Consider the following 27,505-nt stretch of genomic DNA (forward strand, 5'->3'; position numbering starts at 1 on the left):
CTTGCTAAGTAACTTCCAATGGCTAATTTCTACCCTTACTCAGCTTTCGTCACACTGCTCACGCTGTGTAACAAGGATATAAAACATCGCACGAAATCCTAAAAAACTCTCCGGACTTGAACCAGAATTGATTTTAGCAAGATTGCGTGTTTTTAAAAGCCAACGAGTTTATTGGAGATGACTACCCGTACCGTCTCATCGTGTCACTTAGGCATAACCTGACACGATGTCGATAGTTTCGACTCCTGATGGCCGAGAGCACTCGGATTTCTTTTTTTCCGAGTACGCCTGTGTCACTTACTGAATAATACATCATTCTCATTTATTCACCAGGCTTAAAAATATTCCATCACATTTATTCCATTGCACGTATGCCACACACGACATTCCAATCCTAGCAGTATGCAGGATGTGAGTCCCATGAAGCACTCGGATTTTTTTTCCGATTATGCCTGTGTCACTTACTGAGTAATACATCATGTTCAAAAGTATTAATTTTTGCACCATACAGGAAGTTGTTTCGGTTCACTCAGCAAGAGCTGTGAAAAGTAGCCGCACTGGAATAGGAATATATTTTTTCCAATCCATGAAGATATTTGACCTTTCAAAATAGCTCGTCCATATGGGCTCAGGTAAATAACAACTAAAAAATGTACTACCAAGCAGGAACTGTCTCCAATGAGTTTTGTATCCTCTTCATTCTGTTGTCCAATGCTACTATTGAAAACACTATGAGTTTCACGACTTGCATGTTTTATTGATTGCGCTTGTCAAACAACACTACAGTCTGTCATTGATAGAGAAAATAAAGTTTAATTTTGACAATATTCGATGAAAAATACTAAGAATTTTCCAAAGAGGGCACCGAAGAATAAATAATGTGCACTGTCATTTTTACGACATTTAAAAAGGAGGGAAGGGGGTGGGGGAAAGGATTTAACAACCATACTACTCTCTCTCCCCAACCACCCACAAAGTGCACAGTTTGCACATTATACTAGTGGAAACGTCACATCAACATTTATATGTTTACGTTTAATAGCACAATTACGGTCGTTGCATCACTCCAATATGGCCATTTCCCCACACAACTATATTTAAGTAGATCTTTGATCAATCTTGTACGTCAAGCTTTGTTACTTTGAATTTTTCTTGGCTTCTTGCGGAGACAATTTCAAACTTTTTAGCCCTAAAACTTTGAATGGATATACAACTGTAATTAGCTTACATTACGTGACTGGTTGGCTGGTTTAATTCGGTGGCAGCCTTGAGGTGGTCGCCATACCATTAGTGTATCTACCTCTTCACTGAACACACTTTTAAAAAAAGATAACGATCAAATGAAACGATTTTTTCGAAAGAAAATAAATGATGTTATCTTGTATACAATTATGCGCAAGGCATAATTAGTCAACAGAAAACAGTTTATTAATCTGCTTATGAGGTACAGCCGCACTCGCCTACAAGCTTTGAAAGACGACTAATAAACGGATTCTTTCGTCTTTGTGTTATATCAGAGACGTCCACACCAAGTTCATCGCAAATACTGCGCAGCATGTCCACACTCAGTGACATCAGCTTTTTCTTGCCCATGCGCATGAGTTCACAGATGTTGTAACCTGACGACGATACAATGGGGTGCTGAAGGGAAACCTCTCTCATCACTTGCGCACAGATTTCAGATTGGATTACCTGTTCTTGTGATGGTCTGTCATCTTCTCTAGTGGTCTCTTCGTCCGACTCTTCCCGGTTCACTGTACTGGGAGGAAGCCTTTTCTTTGCTGCCAGTCGTGAGAAGAATCCAGTGATTTGCTGTCCTGTTAGAACTTCTTCTGGTAGAAATCGACGAGCTCCGAACTCGTCCCTTGAAGATCTCATCATTTTTGAGACTTCATTCGGATCTGCTTTCCTTCCACTCTGCTCGCCAATTTCAAATTGTTGTTTCAAAAATTCATTCTGTTTTTGCGTAAAACGCGTCTTCTTTGTGATTGTCTTAAGTGCCCATCCCATTGTAAGGGGCGAAAAGCATTGGCTGTTTTGTTCTTCACATTGTAACTGCACAGTGGAAATCCTGCTACCTTCATCCATTAGCTTTGAAGCATATCCTCGTTTTGCTTTGTCATACAGCGTTTCCTGTTCAGGTAGTCGCTTGTGTTTCCCCGTGTCTAGATGTACTTGTAATGATACAAAGCGGCTGTATGCTTTAATGCACCCTTCCTCGGGGCATGGGAAAAGTGGCGAGGCTTGCTCGTTTTCACCATCATCATCTTCTTGTTCTCGGCTATTGGCATCACTGGCTGCGTTTGGATCACTTGCAGATTTTTTATTTACATGTCTGTGTCTCACCTCTCGGCTGCCATGGACACATATCATAGGACAAGTAATTTAACAGTCCTCGACACATGCTTTTTTAGATTTCAAATGGTGTAATATAACGTATTTAGGTTTTGATGTACAAATTAATTTTCTTACTTCTGCAGATACACAATGGAGAGGGTTGGCCACCCATCCAATCTACATCCTCCTCTCTCCTGCTCCCTCGCCTGCCAACCACCCACCCCCCCTCCCCGGCAAATAAAATAAAAATTTAAAAAAAGACCTTAAATATATTTTAAAGTGTGGGGAATAGATCAAGACGTAAACGACGTCATAATGATTTTAGATTGTGAGTTTGTATGACTTTGTGAAGTGAAAGGATGAATGCTTATTGGTGGCCTGAAGAAACGTTTAGAGATGGGCTGACATGACAGAAAGACTATAAGGTCTCTGATAAGCGATATAACTGGGAAAGTGTCTTGCCACCGGTATTTCATATCATATAATAAAGCATGTGCGTATACTCACCAGGTTTAACTTGTTCAAGGTTTCGGCGATCTCTGAAACTTCAGCGGTCATCTGGCATTTCTCAGGTGCTCTTTCTTTATACACACTAAGCATCTTTCTGCATTTTACGCAAATTCCTTTAGAAAAAACATAGTCAAACTCCCGTCAAAACTCCGAAATTACCGAAAGGCGCGTATTTTTTAAACACAAAAGTCTGAAGTTTTGTCGACCCACAGAATAAAATAACAATCGAAAGTTGACTGCGCGATAAGAGGTGAGAAGAAGGGGGGGGGGAGTAGCATTGTGATTAGACTATCCTTTTCTTTTGTTTATTGTTTATATCTTTCTCAAGTGGCTTTTTGCGAAACGAAATTGAAATGTTTTAAACAAAGTAAATTAACCCCTACTAACCGAATTCCAGGTGCGTACTGTAAGTTACAGACCGTGAAACGAGGTTAGTAAGATATTCATTATGTCTCTGAGGTCAATCGGGCGCGCGGGAATGAAAATTAGTTAAAGTTTAGTGGGCCGCGCAAAATTGACCAATCACACCCCGCGTACGAACTGAGAGATACTGATAAATAATAGGAACTCATTGTATACATGTGGGTAGTGCTGTGTACGCGCTGCGGACCTGTTTGTTTACGGACACCGGCACTCACTCACTCACTCACTCACTCACTCACTCACATACCTGGCGACAAAGTGGGTAGGGCACTATACAGTGCACACACTAATAGAAGCGCAATCCATAAAAAAATGAGAGGCATGAAATAAAGGTTGTTATAAAAAAATTGGATTGGACAACTGAATGAAGAGATAAGTAACGAAATGTCCTTCATCAACCTTACTTATTTCTCTCCGTCGTTTAAACAAATGATTCTTTCATATAATCTCAAGTCATCAGAATGAATAGACTAAAAATAATTCATTGGAGACAGTTTCTGTTTGGTAGAACATCAAGTAGTTGGTTGCTTACCTGAGCCCACAGGGACGAGCTGTTTTGAAAGCTCAAATATCTTCATGGATTGGAATAAATTTATTCCTTTTTCCTGTGCGGGTGCCTTCCTCAGCTCCTTGCAGTGACCAGAAACAACTTCCGGGATGGTGCAAAGATTACCCGTCCTTCGCCAACCTAAACCTAACTTGGCACGATGAACCGGACAGATAGTCATATCCGATAAATTCGCCGGCTTTTGAAAACATCCACATCTCGCCAAAATTAATTCTACCTCCGTTTCAATTCCGGAAAATTTCAACGACTTTTTGTGATTTTTGATATCCCTGTTACACTGCGTGAGAGGCGTGACGGAAGTTGAAGAACTTGTGCGTTCGTCTGCGCCGCAAATCCCACCAACACTATTCAAGAACGAGCAAGACATCGCTGTTATATGAAGTTCCCCGACAATAAACTCTGGTTTTAGTTGCAATGTTTCACAGATAAAGATAATTCGATTTATTTATTTAAAGAACGATGCAATTTTCGTGAGAACAGGTACTTCTGATTGGCTATCGACGGAATAAAGCTTCTCATTCTTAATAAAATCAATTCTTATCGTTTCAGTTTGAATTGCTATTATGATATTTTCTTTTATTTTTACTTCAGCAAGTTAACTGGGGAACCTGGCATATCGTTGAGTAAGATATTTTAAAATAAGACTTATTGTAAATTAACAGATGTAAATATCTGTTTGTTACTGTACTAATTGTAGCGAAGTCGCTCGTGCGTGACACAGATTAGGGAGCGAGCCTGTGAGATTTAATTTCAGCTCGTGGTAATTTTGGTGTTTCATAGTTTGTTTTACCTGTGTGGACAATACTTAACATCAATATATATTTTTTAAAGGTTCAAACCGTTAGGAAAGTAAAACCCTCATGTTTTATGTACAAACTTTGGCCGAGGAGTTAATTTATTCAATAGTGCATTGTTATGTAGAGTTGTAAATTTCAAAGGCGCTCAATTGGAATTTTTTCGAATTTTGATTGGCGTTCATGCAAAAGTGCTACTAGATCCTAAAGATTTAAAACCGTAGACCTAAAAATCAATGACTGAACTGTCTTTGGTTATAATATCAGAGGATTTGAAGAACTACCGGTCAGCTTTTTTCGTCGCTGAGTTTGGATTATTTTACACCTTCGCGTAAATGAGAAAAGTGTGTCTTCTTAATCGGGTCTCAGTTCACTCAAAAATAAGCAGAGATAAAAATAATTCCCATGGTTTGACTAAGGAAGAATCAATGTATTCAATTATACTTAAGAAAGATTCACAGCTATGTAAACGTCTGTGTAGCGAGAAGCTGAAAAGTGTAAGATTTCGAGTTTCCGCCAGGTGAAATCCGAGCTTCCGGTAGGGTGACCGTTTTTCGTGGTTTTCTGCCGTTATATGGAATATTTCAAAAAACTAACCTCATATCCTTCAGTTACTTACCTAGGCCTTCAAACTGACAAAGTATGAGCGAAATCGATTTTTTGACCGTGGCCACGATTTCTTTGATTTTTACTGACAATCACTCTTAACATGAAAAAATTTATAGATTCTGATTGGCCAAATGAAATGCAGTTTTTAGAGGACTGGAAAAAACAGTGCGCTCTGATTGGTTGATTGAAGCTGAAACTAAGGGATATCCGAGGATATCACCCAAGTGATACACCCCAATAATCAAATCTTACGTCCACTACGATAAGTCTTCGTTTAGAGTTTAAATCAAGATAGGAGAGCGTTTTATGGTTGTTACGGAACAAGTGAAATATTTCTTAATAGAAAACTTCCCCCGCAGAAAACATTAATCTGTTCGTAAACATTTTTTCACGCGCGTTGCGAAATTTTTGAAGGATAAGAAACACAATAGCTTCTATTTTGCGTGTAAAGGTGCTCGTATATTTGTCCTTGGACATTATCTGTTTCTTTAAAGCTCACTTCTCTCCTTGTCATCAACTGATTTCGATCCTTGAATTTCCCCTTGAACGTTTTTGAAAGATAACGTGGATATCCAAGAAAAATATAAATTTCTCATTATAAACTGCTAATCTAAAACACAAAAAAAATTAAAATTTTTACTCATTTTCAATTTCCCATTTCATTTTTCCATTCACCATTCCTCATTCCCGCTTTTATTAAACATCCATTCAAATAGTGTAAAAATAATTCAGACATTGATAGCACGATTCCTTGAGATGTTTAGCCGCTTTTGCGACTTTAAAAAAGAGTTTGAAAAAAAACCTTGAAAACTGAGAAACCTGTTGTTTACTATGTTGTTTGCACGGTTAGAATAATCATTTTTGCCTATGATTCACGCGCATTGTTTCTGCATAAGCTATCTCGCAATTTTTTCATTAAAAAATTACAACTCCTCGCATTGGCAGAAATATTGGACAAGATGGCGGTTCTGACATCATGTGATCGCTCTGCCTCGAAAAATCTCAAAGATTTACTTGCAGGTCTTCTTTTCTTTGTCTTTTCATCAAATAGAAGATCTGCGGTGCTCAAATTGTATAAGTCATGGTACGAAACACGCTTCTTTGCAGATCGAACCGTGATCGCCGCTATATTGAATTCTCATGATATTCTATTGTTCCGGAGTGTAATATGATACACCGCTGATAATTGTTAGCGGGCTCGAAATGTCCTTGATTTCTGGCGATGATTTTGATCGGTCAAAAAAACTCCAAATTTTTCACTAATTCACTCGCCAAGTTGTTATTGGCTAGTTTGTTATTGGACAGTTTGTTATGGGACAGTTCAATAGACCAATCGCATTCAAAGTTATAGTATAAATCAACCAACAACCTTGGTTTCAATCATCATAGAAATGCAAATTTTCCCTTTCTTTCATAACTTGGCTATTCTTCTTTTCTCGGGAAGGGGAGTTTTTATGAATAATTGATAATAAGACTTCGTGTCGTCCAGTTCGGTCTGTGATAAACAAATCGGACTCCCGCAGCGCGCTCGTTCGATTTGGTTGTCACTCGTATGATTACAGACAGAATTGGACTCTACTCAGTCCTATTACCGCAACGACTATTGTTAATATTATTAATAAGTAAGGACATGATATGAATAATAAAACACGCGGGATGTTGGAAGAAATGTTTTTAACCACGAACCTAAGACAAGAGGCTTACAAACTTTTCGGTATCATGCGTGTTAAACATGAAAGAGTTACAACTTACAGGTTTCTGACTCTAACATGGCTTAGAAATATTATCTGGTTATAAAGTTGTTAATACTTGAGATCTCGATTTCCACTCTAACGTCTCAAAATCTAAAGTGAGAAAGCACACAGCCGGAAGACTTTATGCTAAATGAAAATATGTAAAAGTGTTGAAAAAAGCGAGGCCAAAATACAGGTATAATATATTATTGTTTTTTTAGAGGGCACGGTAACGAATCTTGCAATCTGATTGGTTCTTTACACGGGCCACGGTAACGCTTTCGTGAGTCGCCGAGTACATCCCAACTTTCGTTGTCATTTTTCATAAATATACCTCGTTTTCCGGCTGGGCAGTATTTTTAAGCAAACACTTCGGTCACTACCTCAAGCCGATAAATAACTTATGAATCCTCTCTTTTCTCTCTATCAAATCACTTTGGTTGACAGAAAAATATTGGTTTCAGAATGAATTTGTATAAACAATAGTGTCATTACGTTGGTTGACAAGCGGCCTAAAAACCGTCTGGAATTAATTTTAATCGTTCACAAAAAGTACCCAGAAAGTTGAAACGTGAGGTATTTGGTTACAGTTAAACTGAACGATGGAACTTTCATTCATTTAATATCTGAATTTTCTCGAGCAATTTGTTCATAGTGAGAGAGCGAGCGAAGTTTTAATTTAAGTTCTACAACAAATATACGCTCCTGGTGAGTCTTTCCAATTCCGTTCAATTTGGACATTTGTACCTTAAATTGCACTACAGAAATTGAAGGAATTTTTTGAGAAAAGGTCGCATTACATTCCCTTGTGTCTCGTTGGAGTGTGCCGTTCGAATTTAGTTTTTGTGAAGGAAAGATCAGAGTTAAACACGCCATTACAGCAAACAAACGAGCAAACTCTCACAACTTCAAAATAAAAAAATTGAATTTACTCACAATTACTTTCCTCGCCGTTTACTTAATGAACAGAGGTAAATCTTCGTATATGAATGAATGGTCGATGAGAGTGAATAATACTTTCCGTTAGAGCATTAACTGATTTTGAAGAAAACATTGTCGTGACAGTCCTTGCCAAACTAAGTTCTGTTGGTTTTCAAATGTTCCTACGCTTTTTTTTTTCTTGCGCGCTCTCTAATTGACAGGTGTCAGATTGTGACAGATACTTGTAAAAATAATGTTTCAAAGTTTGTTTGGAAGTCTTTTAAATCACCTTTATCGTTACGGAAATGAAAATGTTTCGCTGAGGCATCTCTCTTAAATTTGCATCACCTCTGTTTTAACTACCATTTACTCACTCAAAAATTGTTCAGTTTATGGAAGATCTTGCCGTATTTACGGCCATAAATCATTCGGGTTCTTTCGGAAAGAATTTCGTCAAGTTTAAAAACCATAAATGTGTTATTTACCGGATAAGGGTCGGTCCGTATGGTGAAAAACTGTGACCTCGGTCTTGAAATATATAAGTATTTTCAAGACCTCGGTCACAGTTTTTCACCATACGGACCTCCCAGCCGGCAAATAACATATATTTATTTCGGCAAGGTTCTGGACTTATTATATATGCTGCATTTGTTTTAGCAGTGTACCAGTATTCCAGGGCCTCATAAATTTGGAAGTTTCTCTTACCCACCCCTTTTGCACTAACACAGGCAATAGTAGGGTTATTGCGTCTTGCTTTGGACTGTTTTTTAGCCTCTTTTTACACAGTTTGTCATTGTATACATTTTCTTATTTGCCTTATTGAAAATCACCCCAGTGGCTCTTGCGATAGTCGATTCTGTTCACCATGTTAGCTTCGAGATCGATAGGTGGCCTTAACTTAGAGAAGGAGAATTCTTTTCGCAAGGTCTTGCAATGTTGGCGATAAAATCAATTTCCTTTTTTTATTATTGACGTATTAGAACAAATGGAACTGCAATTGAATCATGCTAAAGACTCTTCTAAGATCAAAGAACTGGGCTGTGATATTTAATTCCATATTCCTACCCACCCACCATACATCTTAATTCGTTGTTGGGAGTATACACAAATATGACCATTAAGTGGTTGATATGGAGTATTTGAATTATCTTATCAGCTATGACGAAATATACTATTTGTTAAGCAAACAGAATCATAAACGTTGAATTCTTACACTTACCTTAGAGCAGTATTTGTAGGCTTGTTAAAAGGAGTGAACTTTGTTAAACCTTTAAACCACAGTAAGACCGATGGAGAAACAAGATCAAGCTGTGGGCGCTGTTGGAGGGGAAAGAGATCAGTCAGTGTTGAGAACAGAAGGTGAGTATCATTCAGTAACAATCTGAGCGCATGAGGATAAGGCTAATTTCTTTGGCGTCAAATACATTGGCCTCCCACTCTCTCGAGCCTTAGGCTCATGATATTGTCGGTCAGCGGCTACTCGCACGTCCATTCGTAAGAGATACATTCTTGTAGTCCGCTATGTTTATTGCACCAACCACGAATAAAGGAAGTTCTGTCATTGGTATTGGCCCCTACACTTGGTGTCAGAAGTGGGATAACACGATGGCGAACCTTTAAAGACCGGAGCCCAAAGTGGTGGGAAACGTGAGTGAAAATTTCGAGTTACGATTCAACCATCACTGCATAAAAGCTAATTACCGCGACCTCGCTAAAAATCCTGTTTGCAGAAAGAGTGCTCGTTACAAAAGTCCTCTGTTAGAAATTTCAGCTTTATACCCTGCAAATTCAAATTCCAGACGGCGATTAAAAAAAAAACCTTTGGTTTGGATGGATAAACCACGAGCTCATTACACAGGCAGCACGGGAACTTCACTCCTGACTGATCGATACAAGTTCTGGACCACCTCCTAAGCCCCCCTGATGTCCATTCAAGAATGGGAAGTTACGGCGAGACACGCTGGCAGCCTATATGCTATGGCGATCTAACATGATGAACTTTTTAGAGACAAATATATATTTGGGTTGAGTGAGGATAACATACGTACGGAGTCGCTGAGAAAACATATAAAACCTGACAACTCAGAGAAGTCCCTGTCCGACGTAATCGCCGAAGCAAGAGCTATAGATTCCGCCAAGTAGACAAACAAGTTAATCGCAGACCCGTCCAAAGGAATCGACGAAAATGTCCACTGGATAGGCGTCAGACACGGCCAGATGAAACTACGATGGGAACCTGGTACATGTTTTTTTGTGCGGTGATCGGCGTGGTCCACATTCCTGGAAATTGTGTCAAGCTAATGGAAAGACCTTCATTTGGGGTCATCTCTGGCCATCGAATGTTGTAGATGCGCCGCAGACAGGTGTTGAAGAATGTCTGGATTTTCTGTAGCATTGTCCTCCAAGTTTCGCATCCGTAAAGCAAGACTGACTTCACATTGGAGTTGAAGATGCTAAGTTTGGTTCTTGTCCTGATCTCCTTGGACGACCAGATGTTCTTGAGCATGACAAAAACTGCTCTGGCCTTGCCAATCCTGGCTGTGACATCTCTGTCCATGCCCCCCTGTCGGTCAACTGCACTCCCAAGGTAGATGAAGGAATCCACTTCCCTGATGGGCTCTCCACCGACTGTGACTGGTGTTTTGGCAGTGGTGTTAATCTTCATCAGCAAAATGAAAGAGCTGTGGGAGCGAGCAAGACAGGAACCAGTAGCAAAACAAATTCTGAAGAGAAAGTGGGGCTGGATTGGACACACCCTCAGGAATCCAGCACCACACGCCAAGCTCTGACCTAGAACCCGCAGGGAAAGAGGAAGAGAGGCCGGCCTCGCAACAGCTGGAAGCGAGACACTGAGGCAGAGCTCAAGCAGCAAGGAACAAACTGGACAGGAGCAGCAAGATTAGCCCAGAACAGAGTGCGATGGCGAGGGGTCGTCGATGGTCTATGCTCCCCGTGGAGCCACGGGCCTAAGTAAGTAGTAAGTAGTAATGGAAAGACCTGCACCATTTGTGGTGACAACGACCATTTTGCCCGTGTCTGCCTAGACACAAGTTCACAGCATTGCATCGGTTGAGAAGTCCAAACGACACTTCACAAACCTATCACTTTCCACCACGGGCCTGACATTCGAGCAAGTAAGGTTCCAAATAGACACTGCAGCAACCTGCAACACCATGTCAGCCAGCACCCTACGCTCCTTCTTCCCAGATGCCGAAGTAAATCGTTCGCTACCGTCTACATCCCTATGGAAACTCCAAACTGCTTCATCCGATTGGTCCGGTGGAACTAACGTGCGAAAAGAACAACAAGTTTTACACCCCTGTCTTTTAAGTCCTGCCAGACTCCTGCATTGGGATCAAGCCACCACTTCTGTCGGGTAGAGACAGCGAAAGACGAAGACTTATTAGAGTTCAAGCAGACGAGATTCAATCCCTCTGTTCATCGGCAGACGATAACGCGAGTACCAAACACGATGACCTCCCTGGATTCTAGTTTACTACACAAGTTGACGCCAGCACACAGCACCATGCCAAAACCAAGGGAACCTTAAGACATGCAACCACCTTCAGCGACTACACGAGACCACAGGCAGCCCATGCAATCCCCCGTCATCACCTTCTCCCGCTATTACTATTCCTTCAAACCGTAGACTCCCACCACCAGGCCGGCTGCAAATGGAGGACGTCCTACTCCAATATGCTGACACGTTCAAGGGCTTAGGCTAGCATGGACCACCTGTTCACCTTCAGATTGATGAAAGCGTTCAGCCCGTCTAGATGTCAGTTCATAGAATACCAGTGGCGAAAAGAGCAAAGGGGAAAGAGGCCTTAGACCAATATTTGCGGGAAGATTTCCTGCTCACAGTAAATGAACCAACCCCATGATGCTCAAATGAATTAATTGGAGAAACCCCTAAGAAACTCTGAGTATGCATCGATCCCGGCCAAACAGTAAACAAAGCCATTCATCGTCCAAAACATCAAATGCCCACCCCAAATGAAATGCTTCATAAACTTAGTTCAGCTTCCCTCTAGTGGATGTTAGAGAAGGTTTCCTCCACATCCCCCTAGAGGAGGATTCCTCATGGATAACAATCATATATACATCATATGGCAAATACAGGTGGCTTCGTCTGCCATTTAGTATTACCAGTGCGCCACACGAGTTTCATATCAGGCTGACATCTGCATCGGAAGGCTTGGATGGGATAGTATGAATAGCCGATGACATCCTTGTGTATGGGGAAGGCAACAACTTCGAGGATGCTCAGGCAGAGCATGACCGAAGGTTCATCGCCGTGATGGAACGCTGTCACCAAAGATCCATCAAGCTCAGCGCAGGCAAACTACGCTTTAGGCTTAAAGAGGTCAAGTTCATGGGCACAATTATCTCAGGTAACAGAATGAAACCTGATCCAGACAAAGTAGCAGCGATATTACAGATGCCAACACCACAGAACAAGCCAGCACTCCTTTGTTTCATGGGCATGATTAACTATCTGCGCTTTTCTGCCCCAACCTGAGCTCCGTAATTCAGCCCCTGCGCGTGTTAAACTAGGACGCTGTGTCATTTTCATGGTCCATGGCTCAAGAGAAAGCCTTCAAAAAGGCAAAGCGACTGACTTCATCCGCTCTATTATTAGCCTATTATGACCTTCCGAAATCAGTTGTACTCCAGGCAGATGCCAGTGATAATGCTGTTGGTGGCGCCCTTTTACAACCCAATGATGATGGTAAACTACAACCAGCTGCCTTCACGTCCTCAAGCATGAATCCCACGGAACAGCGCTACTCTCAGATAGAGAAAGAGTGCCTAGCAATCTGCAACTGCTTCCGAAAGTTTGACCAGTGGCTGTATGGCAAGACTGACATTGAAGTCCACACAGATCACTAGCTATTAGAAACTATTATGAAGAAACCACTGAACAAGGCACTGGCCCACCTACAACGAATGCTTTGAGATTTCAGCGCTATCAGTTCACAATAAAGTACAAGAGAGGGCCGACTCTTTACCTGGCAGACACACTCTCTCGTGCAGTCCTACCCCATCTAATAACAGCACGAGAACGGGACTGTGATGTTTTCAGTATGAAGATGGAGTCAGATTACGACGCTCGAAATCCGAAACTAACTTAAAGCACCGAAAGCCAGTTACGTAAGGAAAGTTAAAAAGACACCACACTGAAGACTATATACGAAGTCATTGTCAAAGGGTGGCCAGCAGACAGAGCAGACATCCCGAGTCTTTGCGCTCCAACTGGAACTATAGGGACGAACTGTCAGTGAAAACTGGCATTATTTACAAAGGCGCCAAAGTTATAGTGCCCCAATCAATGCAAAAGGACATGCTTCGCAAGATCCACGCCAATCACTTTGGTGGAGGATTGAACATAAATGTGACTCGTTAAGTCCTCTTTTGGTCAGGATTGCGAAAGTCCATCCAAGACGTGTGATGCGTGTAGTACTTGCGCCAAGTATGGCCACTTTGCACCAAAAGAACCAATGAAATACTTACCAATACCAACTGACCCCAGCAGATAGTCAGCCAAGATCTCTGTGAGCTGGAGGAGCAAACATACTTTGTGACTGTATGCCATTCCTCCGACAGGAACGTGGTGCACAAACTAGAAGTAACCCATTCCTCAACAGTCATCGAAAAAACAAAAGCTCACTTCGCAAGATACGGTGTTCCAGCTTTTTACCACATTGATAACGGGCTACAGTTTATCAGTGAAGACTAGTGGAAGTTTTCTGTTGAATACGGGTTTAAACATACCAAGTCATCACCCTACTATCCTAAAGGTAATGGAAGAGCCAAGCCAACCGTTAAAGTTGCGGAATCCATGGGAACACCCCGCCTGAAGGTCACACTTACTTACCAGCCCAGCGCATGCTCCTACGACGTACCAGAACTACACCACCCACCACAGATCAACTCTTGACCCCCACCATGCTTAACCTTAGAATCGTTGAGGAGGAGATCTCAAAGAAAAGGCGCGATAGCAAGACCTACTAAGACAAGTCAGCTAGTTTAGAACGAGGACCACTCATTATTGGTACCTATGCTTACGCTAAACCACCTCCGCACCAGCGTAGGAAACCATGGATCTTTGGAGAAGTGATAAACCATGGAAAACCTCAGTCTTACACAATCTGCAATGCTTAAAGCCGCATGATTCGAAGGAACAGAGTCCAACTAAAGCCTGCAGCCCCACCTTCCTATAACCACCCCAAGCAGAAATCGAAACAAGCACGCATAACACAAACATTTACCAAAACCGTCAATAGAAACTGTAGAGCAACCACAGTCCAATCAACACCCTTCAGCCAAACGCTGACTACGACTTTTAGGACCCCCCCATCCTCAAACCCCAGTCAGTTAGCAAATCATAAACACCACACCAGTTGACCCACAGGCCCTTAACGCACCCCCTCAAGACAAAGCACCAGATATTGCACCACCACAGCCCCAGGAACTGACACGATCAAAAGTCAAGCAGACCCGGTCTATACGGCTAATTAAAACCCCAGAAAGACTGAAAGACTACGTCACAAACTAATCATAAGTTTTCTTTAATTTATGAGCATCGACTTCAAGTCACTGAACACACAAACAGTTAACATGCAGTTCTACTATCGCTCCACACTCGGGTGTAGGATACTGTCTGTATGGTCCTAGGCTACGGGTTTTAAGTCATAGTCCCAGGTTGGTTTTTGTTTTGGTTTGTTTTAGTCTCTTTCTTTTATTTTGCAAAGGGGGGAGATGTCGGTCAGCGGCTATTTGTACGATCAAACGTAGGAGATGCGTTCTTGTAGTGTTACGTTCAACTACATTCTTATAGTAGTAGAACAGTATTTGCCAGCTTGTTAAAAGGAGTGAACTTTGTTAAACCTTTAAACCACAGTAAGACAAATGGAGAAACAAGATCAAGCTGAGAGCGCTGTTGGAGGGGAAGGAGATCAGTCAGTGTTGGGAACAGAAGGTGAGTATTATTCAGTAACAATCTGAGTGCACAAGGATACAGCTAATTTCTTTAGTGTCATATTACTTCGGCAAGGTTCTGGACTTATTATATATGTTGCATTTGTTTTAGCAGTGTACCAGTATTCCAGGGCCTCATAAATTTGGAAGTTTCTCTTACCCATCCCTTTTGCACTAACACAGGCAATAGTAGGGTTATTGCGTCTTGCTTTGGACTGTTTTTTAGCCTCTTTTTACACAGTTTGTCATTGTATACATTTTCTTATTTGCCTTATTGAAAATCACCCCAGTGGCTCTTGCGATAGTCGATTCTGTTCACCATGTTAGCTTCGAGATCGATAGGTGGCCTTAACTTAGAGAAGGAGAATTCTTTTCGCAAGGTCTTGCAATGTTGGCGATAAAATCAATTTCCTTTTTTTATTATTGACGTATTAGAACAAATGGAACTGCAATTGAATCATGCTAAAGACTCTTCTAAGATCAAAGAACTGGGCTGTGATATTTAATTCCATATTCCTACCCACCCACCATACATCTTAATTCGTTGTTGGGAGTATACACAAATATGACCATTAAGTGGTTGATATGGAGTATTTGAATTATCTTATCAGCTATGACGAAATATACTATTTGTTAAGCAAACAGAATCATAAACGTTGAATTCTTACACTTACCTTAAGGCAGTATTTGTTAGCTTGTTAAAAGGAGTGAACTTTGTTAAACCTTTAAACCACAGTAAGACCGATGGAGAAACAAGATCAAGCTGAGAGCGCTGTTGGTGGGGAAGGAGATCAGTCAGTGTTGGGAACAGAAGGTGAGTATTATTCAGTAACAATCTGAGCGCATAAGGATAAGGCTAATTTCTTCAGCGTCAAATACATTGGCCTCCCACTCTCTCGAACCTTAGGCTCATGATATAAGTGTTTATCAAGCTGAAAAGCTAGGAATATACATGATAAAAGCTTAGAGGAAGTAAAATGAGTAGAAATAAGATCTAGAGACTACACGTATTAGTATAATCAATCGGTTGAGTCTGAGAGTAATTGTGATATAATGAGTAGGAGTATGGTTTTATATTAAAATGTGCACTCATTAGGTCAATGGAAATATGAATATAAATAAGATAGCCTAAAAGGTAATTGCTGTATAGCCAGCGAATAAAACTCAAATTTTTTTAGTGTCTGTAAAAAGATAAAACATATTGTGCGCTTTTGCGACTGATGGCAGCTTATTCCAAATACGAGAAATGAGGTAAGGGTACGACCAGGTAATGAATCTGCCATCATTATAATAATTTTGTCCTACAAGTTTAGTCCACTACTCCTGAAATTGAATGGCGTGGCTAGGTTTAAATAAGTTAGCTATATATCGTGGGCCACTATCCTTGAAACATTTAAAGAATATTAACAGAAATTGTTCCATACGTTGCAATGTTTTCATGCCCACCATCTTAAGTACTTTTTTCCAAGTTCATCATTTATGAAGACAGTTGTTGTTAAGTTGGGAAGATAGTTGTCTTTCCCTACCTTGATTAAGTTGAATTGAAGCAAAACAAGGATTTGTTTGTCGTATATTGGGTCGTATATCGTCTGCTTAGAAGGAGGAGACAGAAACAGTTTCGTTCATATCTTTCGTGAAGATTTTAAATAATAAAGGGCTGAGGAGACTTCCCTTTGGAACGCCACAACGAAAAGGTGACCATTCTGTCGCATGTCACCTTTGTTTGTATTTATACAAATAAGCCCAAATATGATCTTAAAAGTGGCACATGCAGTAGAAAGCCTTGGACGGATCGATAGCAACTACATTCAATTCTCTCTTTTCGTTGCATGCGCTTCTCCAATCGTCTGCTAGTTTGATCAGAGCTGTAGCGCAGGAATGTCCCTTGAGGAAATCCAACAAGTTTGGTCAGAATAATGGTGTAAGGAAGGCGTAGAGCTGATTGAACGTCGCTTTCTCGAATAGTTTGGAAATTGCAGAGAGGACACTGACTAGTCCGTAATTGTTTTTGTCGGTCACATCAACCTTTTTGTGTATAGGGGTGACATTACTCATTTTCCAATCACTGAGCAAGATACTGGTGCGAATACAATAATTAAACAGAGACGTTAATGGAGTAGTCACGGCTCTAGCAGACAGTTCTATAATCTTTGAGTAGAGAACATCAAGGCCTGTAGATTTCTTGGCATTCATCTTAAATATGTGGTCGGTTACGGTTTCCGTGTTTATTTCCTTAAAAGCAAAGTTGAGATAGAGCGACTGCTTTTCATTGCCGCAATGCTACGACGGTCGTTTAGGTCCTCTTTCGTGAAACTTAAGGCAGAGTCCTGTCTTTCTGGGTTCACAAAGAAGTGGTTAGATATACGAGTTTCCCATCATCCAGAGGATGAATTTTATTTGTGCCAGCAGTGTTAAATTTGTTATTCGGAAGAAGTAGCTTCATAGTGCACGACGGAATTTCTTATAGAGTTGATTTCGTATGCAGATTTTTTTTTTGTAAAACAGGAATGATAATTCGTTATTCGCAAGAAGTGGCTTCATGACGCACGACGGAATTTCTTAGAGAGTTGATTTCGTATGAAGATTTGTTTTTGTAAAACAGGAATGATCAATGGCGGTTGGTTGTTGCGGAGCTGTATTTGTTGTACACTTGCATGCTCGTCGAGTACTTGTTTATTAAGACCAAGCCAATATGACTACGTGTTATCAATGTTATCATAAATGTACGAGCTGTCCTGGGGAATGTTTCTCATAATCAAATAAATCCTGATCTAAAGGGGTTACCGTATTTATTTGGCTATAAGCCGAGCGATTTTTACTCAAATTCATGCTAATATTTGATATAATCTGAACTATGGGAAGAGGTTTGGCTTATTGCCGAGATTTTTTCGAAAACAAAACGTTTTCGACTTATTAGAACAATGAGCGAAAATGAATAAAATAAACTCAGGGTATAGTATGTTGGTCATAAACTTTTTTATTTTGTGGTGGCTCCTAAAGAAGCCGTTTGTTTGTAGTTGGAGCGATCTGTTCTTACTGCTCATCGTCTTCACTGTCGGTATCGAATTCATCATCCATTTCCTCATCTCAGATTGTTTACTTAATGCCGTGCACTAAGTTTTATTGACTCGGTAGGATCACATTAAATTCATGTTAACTGCGATTGGTCGCTTTCAGTTCAATAGCCGAAATTAATGTTAATTAATTATCGGTTAACGCTTTGCAATTGCGTGTGTTTCCGGAGAGGTCAATCTCTCTTTCTTATACTTTTCGATCCTTCTAAATATTCATGACAATCAGTGTGTTTCATTTGTGAAGTTTCTGTCTTTTTATGAACACTGTGTTCTAAAATAGGTCTCGCTTATGGCCGAATGTTTTTTACTTAGCTAAGTAAATACGGTAAGTTTCTAAAAAACTGTGGTGCTGCGTCGGTGGGAGGGTATAAGCATTATCATCTGAGTCGATAACGTAAATTGGCCTCCGTAAAGAGTTTTAGAGCTGACGTTTCGAGCGTTAGCTCTTCGTTATTCGCTCTGACGAAGGGCTGACGCTCGAAACGTCAGCTTTAAAACTCTTTACGGTGGCCAATTTTGCATTATCAACTCAGTTGATAATACTTAATTACCCTGTTAAATTCTGATGTAAGTTCTTCAGCGATCTAAACTCTTTTGTTCTTGCTTAGGTGAATGAATGAATGAATGAATGAAAAACTTTATTCATGTGTCAATCGATCTAGCCGAGGGTAAGAAACCCTCTACTAATAGGGGACACCTAGACTCAATACAATAAGTTAAAATTCAACTAATTTAACTATTTACAATAGATAAAATTTAAATACGTCATTGACATTAAGAACTAAAAGTTTAAACTACCTTATTTAATACTCAAAAAATGAAAACAAATTTTTGACAGTCGGTGGGCACAGATTATGCTTCACTTTAAACATTAAACAAGCTATATCCTGTAGCCTTCTTTCATAAAGAGATTTTAAATTAGCCTTCTAAAGTAATTGCTCATATGTAGATTTACTATCTCTGAAGACTGCACGCAAACCCCTCTCCTGAGTGCGTTCAAGTTTTCTCTTGTCACTTGCTCGGCAAAAATGCCAGGTGAGATGGCAGTAGGTGAGGTACGGAAGGATCGCAGCCTTAAAAAGGTGTAGTTTAGCAACGGTGGGCACTAAGTTTTTGAGTCTCATTAGTACGCCTATCCTCTGGTTAGCTTTCTTGCACGTGATATTTATGTGCACACTGAAATTAAGCTTGTTGTCCATAGTGACACCTAGTAACTTAATACTGTTCATAGAATCAATGTCAGTTCCTTGTACATTTACGTTTATCTCATCTCTCCCGTCTCTTTGTTTATTGTTGATCAACATGGTATGGTATTTGGAGAGGTTCCCCTTAAGTAAGTTCGACTCATACCATGAAGATGCTTTTCTTGCGTTTGCATTAAGGTTGTCATTAATCGTAGCAACGTTATCACTAATTTAAAAAAGCTGATGGTCATCAGCATACATGCTTAGATTCCGTTCAATTTCATAGACTAAGTCATTTTGAAAAATATTCCACAGCAACGGTCCCAAAGCTGACCCCTTGAGGCAACCTCGGTTAACCCGTTTCCAGGAACTTTTTCGAGATGCAAGCTTCACTCTGTTAGAGCGCCCACATAAATAGGAGCGCAACAAATTGATGAAATTTTCTTCAAAACCATATGCTCTTAGTTTACTCAACAGCAGAGCTGGATGCATAGGTCTCAATGGCTTTTGTTTCCTTACATCACAGCTGATGTCGTAATCACTAATTCTAACCAGAAAAATTCCACTCGTTGCCATTCTGTCAGAGTGTGATGTCAGACAAATTTCGAATAATGTTCTTGAATAGTTTGTTGTTCTCGTAGCTTCATGAGTAACGTTCGTTAGGCAGAATTGATCATTGAATTTGGTCAAGTCTTTGTTAGGGCCATTCGGGTTATCAGAGGATTCAATCACATTCATATTGAAGTCTCCGGAATAAAATTATTGACTTAACATTTTCCAGGAGATCAGTAGCAAGCACAGAGTAGGAACTAGTTGTTAGCACATCCCTTTACGTCTTAACAATTAGATTCAATGTACCTTTTGGCTCAGATTTAATCTGTCAGCGGGTCGTAACTTTTCTCGATTAGATTAAAGATTTCATCCGATTTTTTTAATATGCTGTTTACGTTTAGATGACCAATTTTAAGTTATTTTATAATATCCGGTTACGTTCGAAAAAAGCTTTTGGTGACAATCGAGAGTTTTATCTGTAGAGGTGGCGGGTTCATTAGGTGAGTCTACGGAGTTGAAATCCCAAGTCCTGTGGAAGGGAATTTCACTCAAAATGTACTCATGGCGTATACAGTTTACAGGAATATGACCTCTTATATATTTTAATTCGCTGCGTTGGATGTTTGAACGACAAGCATGTATTAAAGAAAGACACTTCTCACGCATTAAGCTCTTGTGGTTGTTCTATACATTTTTCGGACATTTAAGACACCTCACTACAGCAGATCTTTTCTGGGTGTCATTTGGGCTAGGCCGTTGGTGTCAATATCACTGTGTTCAATGTACATATAGCAGGATTGAAGGAGGCTGTTTGGCGAATAAATTGTTCGTTTCCTTAAAAATCGTTTCCTTCTGGGGAGAAAGACGGAACAGTACGAAGAATGGGCATCGAGCAGAGAGGCGCCACGTGAATGAAGTAAATCCAACATGGGGGACACTACGGCTCCAAATAAAATCGCATTTTTACGGTGGAGCTCCGAGGATATTGTGAGGAAATGAATCCTGCTGAAGACAACAATTACTTGAAGCAAAAATCGTTGTCAAAGAGCAAACCAAAGTTGGACGAATTAACAAAAACCTGCAGCTTAAATAGATTGATCCGACCACCATGAATACCGCTGAGATCTGCATCAAATCTTTTAAAATAATCATCTCCAGTTCAAGTTCAAAAGGTTCTTTGACCGTTCTGAGCCTACCTTAATTCCAAGTCTGGCAATTGACCGTAAATGCAAAAAACACCCCTCATCCAGAGCTATAAGTTTCTCATAAACCCCTATCTCTATGATTGTAGGTTTTCTACCTAAAGGATTGCTGCTGTGTGCAGTATTCATAGAGCTAAGTAACAGGTCTCGCATTTTTGCTCTCAGTTAGCTTTAGGAGGCCCTCGAGGGTGTCTAGTGATCGGTTTTTATGTCACTTGTATCGGAAATCAAGGAGGAAAACTAAACGACAGTAGTGTGCACCTTTAACTGTGTCATTTATAAGTTGAAAAATACACATTGTAACACAAAATTTAAGAAAGCTGATCTTTATATCATTAATCTCTCATTCTTCTTTGTTCTCTTTTTAATCTGTAGAGGGACAATCGATGGAAAATTGGAACCCACAGAAAACAGCTGCGTGGCTCTGTTCGATTGGTCCATATGAGAAGTATGCTGACATCTGTCGGAAGCAAGGTATCGGTGGACGCGCTTTATTATTGTTAGGGTCCAAATACCGTGAGCAACTATGTTCGGTTCTTAACTTGAAAAAGGGACCTGAAATAGTCTTGATGAAACATTTGACACCGCATTTAGAGGCGTTTGATCAAGAAAAACCTCAGAAAGCCTACACGTCTTCAGAGGAGGTGAAAAGATGGACTTGTGCAGAACTTTGCAGTTGGCTTAAGGAATTCGGATTATCACAAGAATGCTTAGAAAAAGCAGAGGAAGAAGAAATTGATGGCCAAGCCTTTTTGATAATGACTAAATCTAGTGAACTGAGAGATTACTTGAAATTGAACAAGGGTCCGTGGATTGTTCTTCAGCACGAGGTATCTTTTATAGATGAAGAAAACGGTAAAACAGACTCACCAGATAAAGCTCTCCACCCAATGCCGACAAAAGATATGGATGAGCCTAAAAAGCCACTGGCCTCTGAAAATCCTGCGACTCAAAACGTTTCAGATATAACGCCACCTCTATCAAAGGAAGAAGAAAAGCTTGCACTCCTAAACGAAGCGCTAAAACTGGACGTGAAGTCTGTAAGTGATCCTGCCGATACAAGTGTATGTAGATGTGAAGTGAGATCAATTTTTGTGGAACGTGGTAAGGGAGCAAATCCTTTAGAAGATTTATTCTGCTTTATTATAATCACAAAAGAAGAGCTAAAAGGAAGAGACCTCAAGAAATTATGGGCAAAAATTGTGGAGAAAACAAAGGATTGGATGAAATTGTTATCACAGGAGCAATTAAAGGCATTTACCTGGGACGAAGAATCGGAACAGATTATATATAAGCCAACAAGCGAGAGCAGCGGGGAGGAGTTGTGTTTCCGGAGTAAAGGAGACGTACGTCAAATTTCTCTCGACAGGCTCACAGACGATGAATTCCAGAAGAAGTGCTTCGTTATATTGATCGATAAACAGCTGGAGGCCAAGCAAAAGAAGACATGTACCTACAGATTTTCTTTCGATAGAAAATATAAGAAATTTTATGCCCTCAAATTAAAACTGGACAGCAAATATCAAGCCACATTTGATGTAAACAAAATCGACCTGAAGTGGAGCAAGCATTTTGCTTCGTTGAAGAACGTAGCACGTGACTTAATTAAGGATGATCAAATTTTATCCCAGAGGAAAAGTAGACCAACTCTCGATAAACAAAGATATCAAACACCGCGACATTTCAATAGGGATTGTGGAAAAACTAGTTACACTAAAGGTTTTATCCTCGATTGTTGGGAGACTGGCCCAAAAGATATGATCGTACCCATACACGAGTACAAAATACATCAAACAGGTCCCAACTCTTGCAAAGATGATATTTTGAAAAAGTTTGTCTTCGAGACCTTGAGGTTTGCCTGCGGCTGTCTTAATGAAAGAACGAATGGAACAATACACTTTGGAGTGGCAGACGAAAAGGAAACCCAAGCCTGTGGATACTACCCAAGAGAAATTGTAGGCACTGACGTCAAAGAAAAGCCCTTGTACGACGAAAAACTAACGGAGTTCATCGGCAAGTGCTTTGTTGGCCCAAGTAAAAGCATTGTTCACAGATGTATCCGTCCTCCTGTTTTTATACCTGTTAGAGGCCCACTTACCGAAGAAGGGTCTGGTGACAGGGTGGTTATAGAGGTTGACATTGAACCAGCCTATTCATTTTGTAAAGGGGAGACTTTCAGGGCTTGTTTGAAGGATCTGAAGCGAGGAAAAAAGGATTGTGAAGAATCAGTCTATGTTAGACATGGATCGAGTACAAAGGCAATTGTAGATAGGGAGGAACAGTTAGAGTATATGAGAAACCAGCCCAAGTTAGATGAGGCAAGGAAGAATCGTGAGCAAAAATCATTGAAACAGCCAGTGGTAAATCAAGAATCTACTCAAGACCTTTTTAATAAACTCAAGAGACTTCTCTGTGGAAACAAAAAGGTCTTAGACTATTCGGTCTATCCGATTTTAGTTTTAAGCAAGCCAGATGCCACTACGAGTCAATATTTTCTGGACGAAACGTTTAGTTTTATTCAAAAAATCAATTGGCTAACTGTCTTTGATTTTGACGATAACGGTTCACGTAGCAGTGGCCTTTGTAAGGTATTCAAGTCCAGCTCTTATTCGCCTCAGGTAGACATACACGAAGCAGAGGACTATGACGAAGATGATGAGGCTGTTGAAAACATCTACTACAAACTTTCTTGGATATTTGGAAATGGTCTCTCAGAACTAAAGAAAGAGGCAGTAGGGTTTAAGAAGTGGCACAATTCAAAGAGGAAAAGGGGTCTAAGCAAATTGATTCAATCCTTTGCCAAAAAAATTCCTGGAGCGAGGGCAGTAGTTTTGTTTCTGCTGCTGTCGAAAGACTATCAGGCTATGACGGATATCTTTGAAGAATTCTGTACATACTTTGATGGTCCTAACCAGTTGATTTACGTTGCTGAGAGTCCTGACATTGTTACTGATTGGGAGGTAAATCTTTCAAAAACCTGCTTAGAGGAGCATGAACTTCAAGAGAGAGGCATTGTTGGAATGTCGTGGACTGAATTTCAGGAATGTATGGAACAGATTACTTGTGGACCTAACAGAGACCAATGTTACGTCATCATGACGACGGGAGCTCACTATCATTTGAGAAATGTTTCGTTTAACATTGAGATTGTTAGTGCAAAAGAATGCGATAGTGAATTAACTAATTTAAGCTCCGCAGATCGTTTAAAGATGTCGTCAGAGGTAGAGGAAAACTTCTATCGAGGATATCCTGTACATTGGAAGAATTTCTGGTTTACAGATTCTCATGAGAACCATGTTCTTCGACGTGATAGTTACCGGGACTTAAGAAGGTTAATAGAAAAAGTATATTCTCGTGGAACAGAGGGAAGGGTACAAACCATTACCATATATCACCATGTAGGTGCTGGAGCCACTACCATGGCTAAGCAAGCCTTGTGGGATTTTCGCAACAACCCAAAGTATCCTTACCGTTGTGCTGTAATAACAAACATTGATTATAATACTCCCACAGAGATTTTCCAGTTGAGAAAGATTGGCTATGACGAAGAAAGTGATGGGCAGATTCCACCGGTTTTAGCACTTGTCGAGGTTACAGACGACTTTATGTTCAGAGAGCTACGGTCACAAGTCGTCGATCAGGCCCTCAAATTTACCAAAACACCTTCTCCTGTTTGTGTATTTCTGTACTGCAAACCTACGCAAAACCCTAAACAGTGTTCGGAAAAAGAAAAGGCATCAAGTGTGTTCCTTGAGCAGCTTCTTAGCGAAGAAGAGGTGCGCTGGTTTAAAGATAAGTATACTGTAATGAAACAACAACTGGAGGACAGAGACCCAGAACGCGATTTTGAGGAGTATGCAAACGAGAACTTGATTTCTTTTATGATAATGAAGGAGAACTACAATCCGAAATACGCTTCTAGTATTGTGGAAAGAAATATTAAACATGTCGCTGGACGTGATGAATTGACATTGTTAAAGTTCTGTTCCCTTCTCAACATATGCAACCCATACGCAGTGTTTGTGTCGTGTTTTGATACATTGATGTTATCTCCAAGTGCCCTTCGCAAGAGAATCTTTGTGGACTGGGTTGAATACCTCAGCCACTCAGCCCGAATTTTTTTGCGAGATGTAGACCGTACTACGCATTCCGGCACAGGGAGGGCCATCGCCATAATCCACCCAGTCATTGCTAATGAGTTGCTTGACAAGATTGCAGCAATAGAAGGAAAAAGTGTCAGCGAAATCGCAGTGGAGTTCATAGAGTCTTCTTTGTTACAAAGTGAAACGAAGTCGTTTACGTCCGAGGATCTACGTGAAGAAGCAAACAGAATGCTGAAGCATCGAAAGAAGTATGAATATGGCGACCATGAGCAAACTAAGTTTTCGCCGTTAATTGAGAAGATTTTGTACACACGAGACTCTGATGATGGGGAACAGCCCACGGAAGAGAACGTAAAGGACGCTGTGATGGTCCTTGAGAAAGGGTTAGAGAGATTTAAGGACCCTGTGCTCGCTCAACAAATAGCCAGAGTCTTTTACGTCAATGCTGGAGCAATTTCTGAAGAATCCAAAAAAAGTGAATGCTTTGACAAAGCTCTAGAGTATTGCGACAAGGCCATTAAAATGAATCCGAATTCCTTTTTACTGGACACCAAGGGGCGCATTTATGAGAATAAAATGAAAGTTTTTTATGGCAAAATCCGAGAAAATAACCTCATGGTAGAAATAGATGACGTTACTCAAGTTTTACCCATTGCCTTTGAAGCAATGAAGTGGTTTCAGGAGTCAATCGCGGCATCGGTGGATTATGCAAACAATTATGGTTTCCATGGTCAACTCTCTGTTATGTTTTACCTGTTAGACGTGCTTCGCTGCACAAAACCGTTCCGGGGCCAAGAAGGATTAAAAAGATTACAAGGGTATCTAGGATATGGGCAAGTTATACCGCAAGAAGTTCACTCACCCTGGAGGGATTATCACGAGTCAATTAAAGGTCTGCGAAACCGATTTTCCCATTGCATGGAACAACTTTCAGAGGATTTCACTATCTTCAAGGGAAGTACTCTAGCAGCAAAGTTGCTTCCTAAACAGATTGCTCGGTTTAAAGCTCAGTATATAAGTTACTTTGGTGAAATTGAAGAGGCGTTGGAGCTGAAGACTGATGAGGAGCGTTGGGAGTACCGATGGCAAAAAATCAATTGCTATCTTGCTGGAGGTATTTTTTCGAGTGTATTCAACATTGCTCACTTTGAAGCTGAACCCAAATCTCTGCACGAAACTCTTAAGCTACTCCGGGAATTAGCGTATGAGAATTATCGTGAAAACGCTGACAGAGACCGATATAAAGACTTTTTACTTTATATAACAACCAGCATGGCTCTTCACTCTCCACACGGTGATAATTCGAAACAGAAATCAGCCAAGAAAGTAGAGCAGAGGAGCGAGGAGTATAGAGAAATTTACACATTTGTAGAAAAATTGTTCGCGTTGGAAGCTTTCGACGAAAGATATAAGGGAATCTATGCACATTTGCTTAAGGTGATGTTTCTTTGGCCTCGCGAAAATATCGAACTGAACAATTACCGAGTGAAAGATTTTTACAATGCGTTGCTTCAGCTGAAGAACCGGTGGTCTAAAAAGGGAAAAAACGAAATAGATGTTAATGAAACGCGTAAGCAAAACGCTTATAAACACATGGCTTTCAAGAAGGAGCATAAACAATATACCACACTCTTCTTCTTGGGCCAAGGTGATGGGTTGGACGTCTTTGTGCATATTAATGAACTGCCTCAGTCACGAGGATCTGTAGACTTTACAAATCGGAAAACTTTAGAAAGACTCCAACTTCTTACGGGAGTGGTTGAAAGTAAAAATATCATAAGAGTTAAGAATCCTTGGGACCAAAGTCGAGGCATCGATGTTTACTATTCTCCATTTCGCGAAGGAGGATTTTCAAAAGAAGAAGTCTCATTCTATCTGGGCTTTAGCTGGCCCCAACCCATTGCACTAAACGTTCAATATACTAACAGAAGTCATATCAAGAAACCTGTGGAATTCTATGATCCAGCTCAAACTCAGCTTAGTCTACCCAAAAATTTTGAAGCATACGACGAATACACTTCCAGGATGGGAAAGTTGGTGAAAACGCTTAATGATATTAAATCCTTGGAAGAGAAGAAGAGTCGAGGAGAAAAATTGGAAGAAAATCAGGTAAGAAACTCAATTCGTGGTTTTGATGTCGTGGACAAAACAACCGTCATAGACGCATGTCACAGCCATGTACCCTGTTATCTCTATGTAGACAGTGTGGTCAACGAAAGGCCTTTCGTGCCAACTTAATTTTAAATACAGTAAAAACAAGCGTACAATATATGAACCTAGGTTCCCTCAAGTAAGCCTCCGTAGGTTTCTTTGATAAATGGTGTTTACTGTGAAATAAGTCTACCTAGGTTCTTAATCAGGTTCTCAACTTTTGAGTAAAAAAAATTATATTCATGGGTGTGCATGAGTGTGATACTGCGCTGTGTGCCAGCCGCATAGTGCCCTGCTTTACATAGGTAACGTATATACACAGTTGACTATGTCAGTTTCACAGTATTGTGGTCTCATAACACT

The 27,505-nt window shown here is 40.4% G+C and overlaps 1 protein-coding gene and 2 pseudogenes across 1 annotated transcript in view; all 3 read left to right on the forward strand.

Moving 5' to 3' along the window:
• LOC136283584 (uncharacterized) overlaps nucleotides 1-27,505 on the forward strand; it is a 215,570-nt pseudogene that overhangs the window by 39,032 nt on the left and 149,033 nt on the right.
• The window catches only part of LOC136283555 (sterile alpha motif domain-containing protein 9-like), a 47,032-nt gene that overhangs the window by 18,498 nt on the left and 1,029 nt on the right, over nucleotides 1-27,505 (forward strand). The window contains exons 9-12 of the mRNA XM_066172584.1: nucleotides 9,177-9,254; nucleotides 14,800-14,877; nucleotides 15,613-15,690; nucleotides 21,264-27,100. Coding sequence (XP_066028681.1) covers nucleotides 9,177-9,254; nucleotides 14,800-14,877; nucleotides 15,613-15,690; nucleotides 21,264-27,100 — 6,071 coding nt within the window. The remainder of the gene's footprint in view (nucleotides 1-9,176; nucleotides 9,255-14,799; nucleotides 14,878-15,612; nucleotides 15,691-21,263; nucleotides 27,101-27,505) is intronic.
• On the forward strand, nucleotides 9,726-14,060 carry LOC136283296 (uncharacterized; annotated as a pseudogene).

This window comes from Pocillopora verrucosa, chromosome 9 (assembly GCF_036669915.1).
Source record: "Pocillopora verrucosa isolate sample1 chromosome 9, ASM3666991v2, whole genome shotgun sequence".
Taxonomy (NCBI): Eukaryota; Metazoa; Cnidaria; class Anthozoa; order Scleractinia; family Pocilloporidae; genus Pocillopora; species Pocillopora verrucosa.